The 1,739-nt window shown below is 35.1% G+C and overlaps 1 protein-coding gene across 1 annotated transcript; it reads left to right on the top strand.

Annotated features, from left to right (window-relative positions):
• Positions 1–314: 314 nt before the first annotated feature.
• Positions 315–1,185, top strand: LOC100637315 (DNA-directed RNA polymerases I, II, and III subunit RPABC1-like). Its single transcript, XM_003391725.3, has 4 exons — positions 315–446; positions 489–547; positions 918–996; positions 1,057–1,185. The coding sequence occupies exons 1-4, from the start codon at positions 345–347 to the stop codon at positions 1,171–1,173; spliced, it is 357 nt and encodes a 118-aa protein (XP_003391773.3). The 5' UTR covers positions 315–344; the 3' UTR covers positions 1,174–1,185.
• Positions 1,186–1,739: the final 554 nt, after the last annotated feature.

Here is a 1,739-nt window from a genome sequence, read left to right as displayed (position 1 = left end):
TGTGTTCTTTCCTGAAGATCCTAAAGTTGGCATTAAGACCATTAAACAGTGAGTGGGGACACATTGAATATGTAGATATAATATTGTACATTCTGGTATATTTAATTTATATTTGCATGTTCTTGCTCTTTTGTTTCGTCCTAATTTTTATAACCAACAAAATCAAATACATTATATCATCACATGGGCCATTGTGCTCAGGATTCATTAATAAAACTTAAAAAGCATTTTTTTTAAAAACATTCATTTAGCTCAAAATTTGAAAAAGTTTTGAATGTAAAAATGCTTGTCATTTGTTCCTACTCTCTAATATATCAAGGGCCATTATAGTTGTACAGCAAGGAATGACCCCATCAGCTAAACAAGCACTAGTTGATATGGCTCCTAAGTACATACTGGAGCAGTTTATGGAGGCGGAGCTTATGATTAATATAACTGAACATGAGGTGAGTGGGCGTGGTTTGGAAGTGGTTTATATAGCTTTGTAGTTGGTTCCAGAACATATTGTGATGACAACTGAGGAAAAGAGAGAATTATTAGCAAGATAGTATCCTAAAGCCCAATATATACTAGGCTAGCAACTTCTGTAGTTACTGTAATCTTGTACCTAAGTACACGTACCTAAGAATAGACTTCTGTTCTATTTTTGGAACAAGTTGATTATAAGTCAAAGTAAACACAAAATGTTAATGTTAGTATACAGTGTAGCCTCTATATAATGGACACTTTGGGGCAAGAATGTGTTTCTGTTATACAGAGGTGTCCTTTATGTGGAGGTTATTTTATACAGTAAGGAATGTAATTGGTACACTAGGTGCTGTCCGTTAAATGGAGGTGTACGCTATAGAGAGTGTCCATTAAGAGAGACTATACTGTAATTTATTTTAGTTGTTTTTTCTCTTAATAACAATGATTAGTAAATTAAAGGAGCACCAGTTGCCTAAGATACAGTCAGGTGACCCTGTTGCTAGGTACTATGGGCTGAAAAGAGGACAAGTAATGGATACCAAATTTCTAAAATTATCTCTCTCTTTCTCTCCTTCCTCCATTCATTAGGTAGTAAAGATCATAAGACCAAGTGAAACAGCTGGCAGATATGTCACATACAGACAATTGTACAATAAACACGATTTCAGTTTTGGAAAATTTATTATTAATCAGCAACACCTTTAAAGCTTTACGATATTGATATCAAATGAATACTGTATGATAATGGTATGAGCTGTGGTTGGGTATTTCCATTTTCTTTCTTCAAAACAGTTCATTTTACCATAGATAATAGAGTAAACATAGTAAATGAATTTTCTCTATGATAGTATGGATTTTACCACCGGAAATGCCCCGCCCTACATTACTACACAGTACAGTACAGTACACAGCCCTGAGTGATTGGCCTGATACAGAAAAATCAATGAATTAAGTCTGATTTACAGCCCTGACTGCATCATTGTTGGGTCATGCCTGTTGCTGTGCAGGCTACCCAAAATCCATGATACAGGGATGTGTCAGGTGGGGTCATTACTGATCTTATCAGATTAAAATTTAGTGATGGGCGATTCCGAGTCCGGAGTATTCGATTCTTCTATTCCGAATGAAATCGTACTCGTATCGAAAGAGAAGTAGGAATCGTTTGAAACGATTCCGAATCAAACCACACCAGCCACACCCTTTAATATTAATAATAGTTAATTAATCAGTAGTTAATACATCAAAGGACCTTTTTTCCTTTTTATTGCTGT

This window comes from Amphimedon queenslandica, unplaced genomic scaffold (assembly GCF_000090795.2).
Source record: "Amphimedon queenslandica unplaced genomic scaffold, v1.1 AMPQUscaffold_6739_Cont21305, whole genome shotgun sequence".
Lineage (NCBI taxonomy): Eukaryota > Metazoa > Porifera > Demospongiae > Haplosclerida > Niphatidae > Amphimedon > Amphimedon queenslandica.
This window is presented reverse-complemented; position numbering and strand designations above follow the sequence as displayed.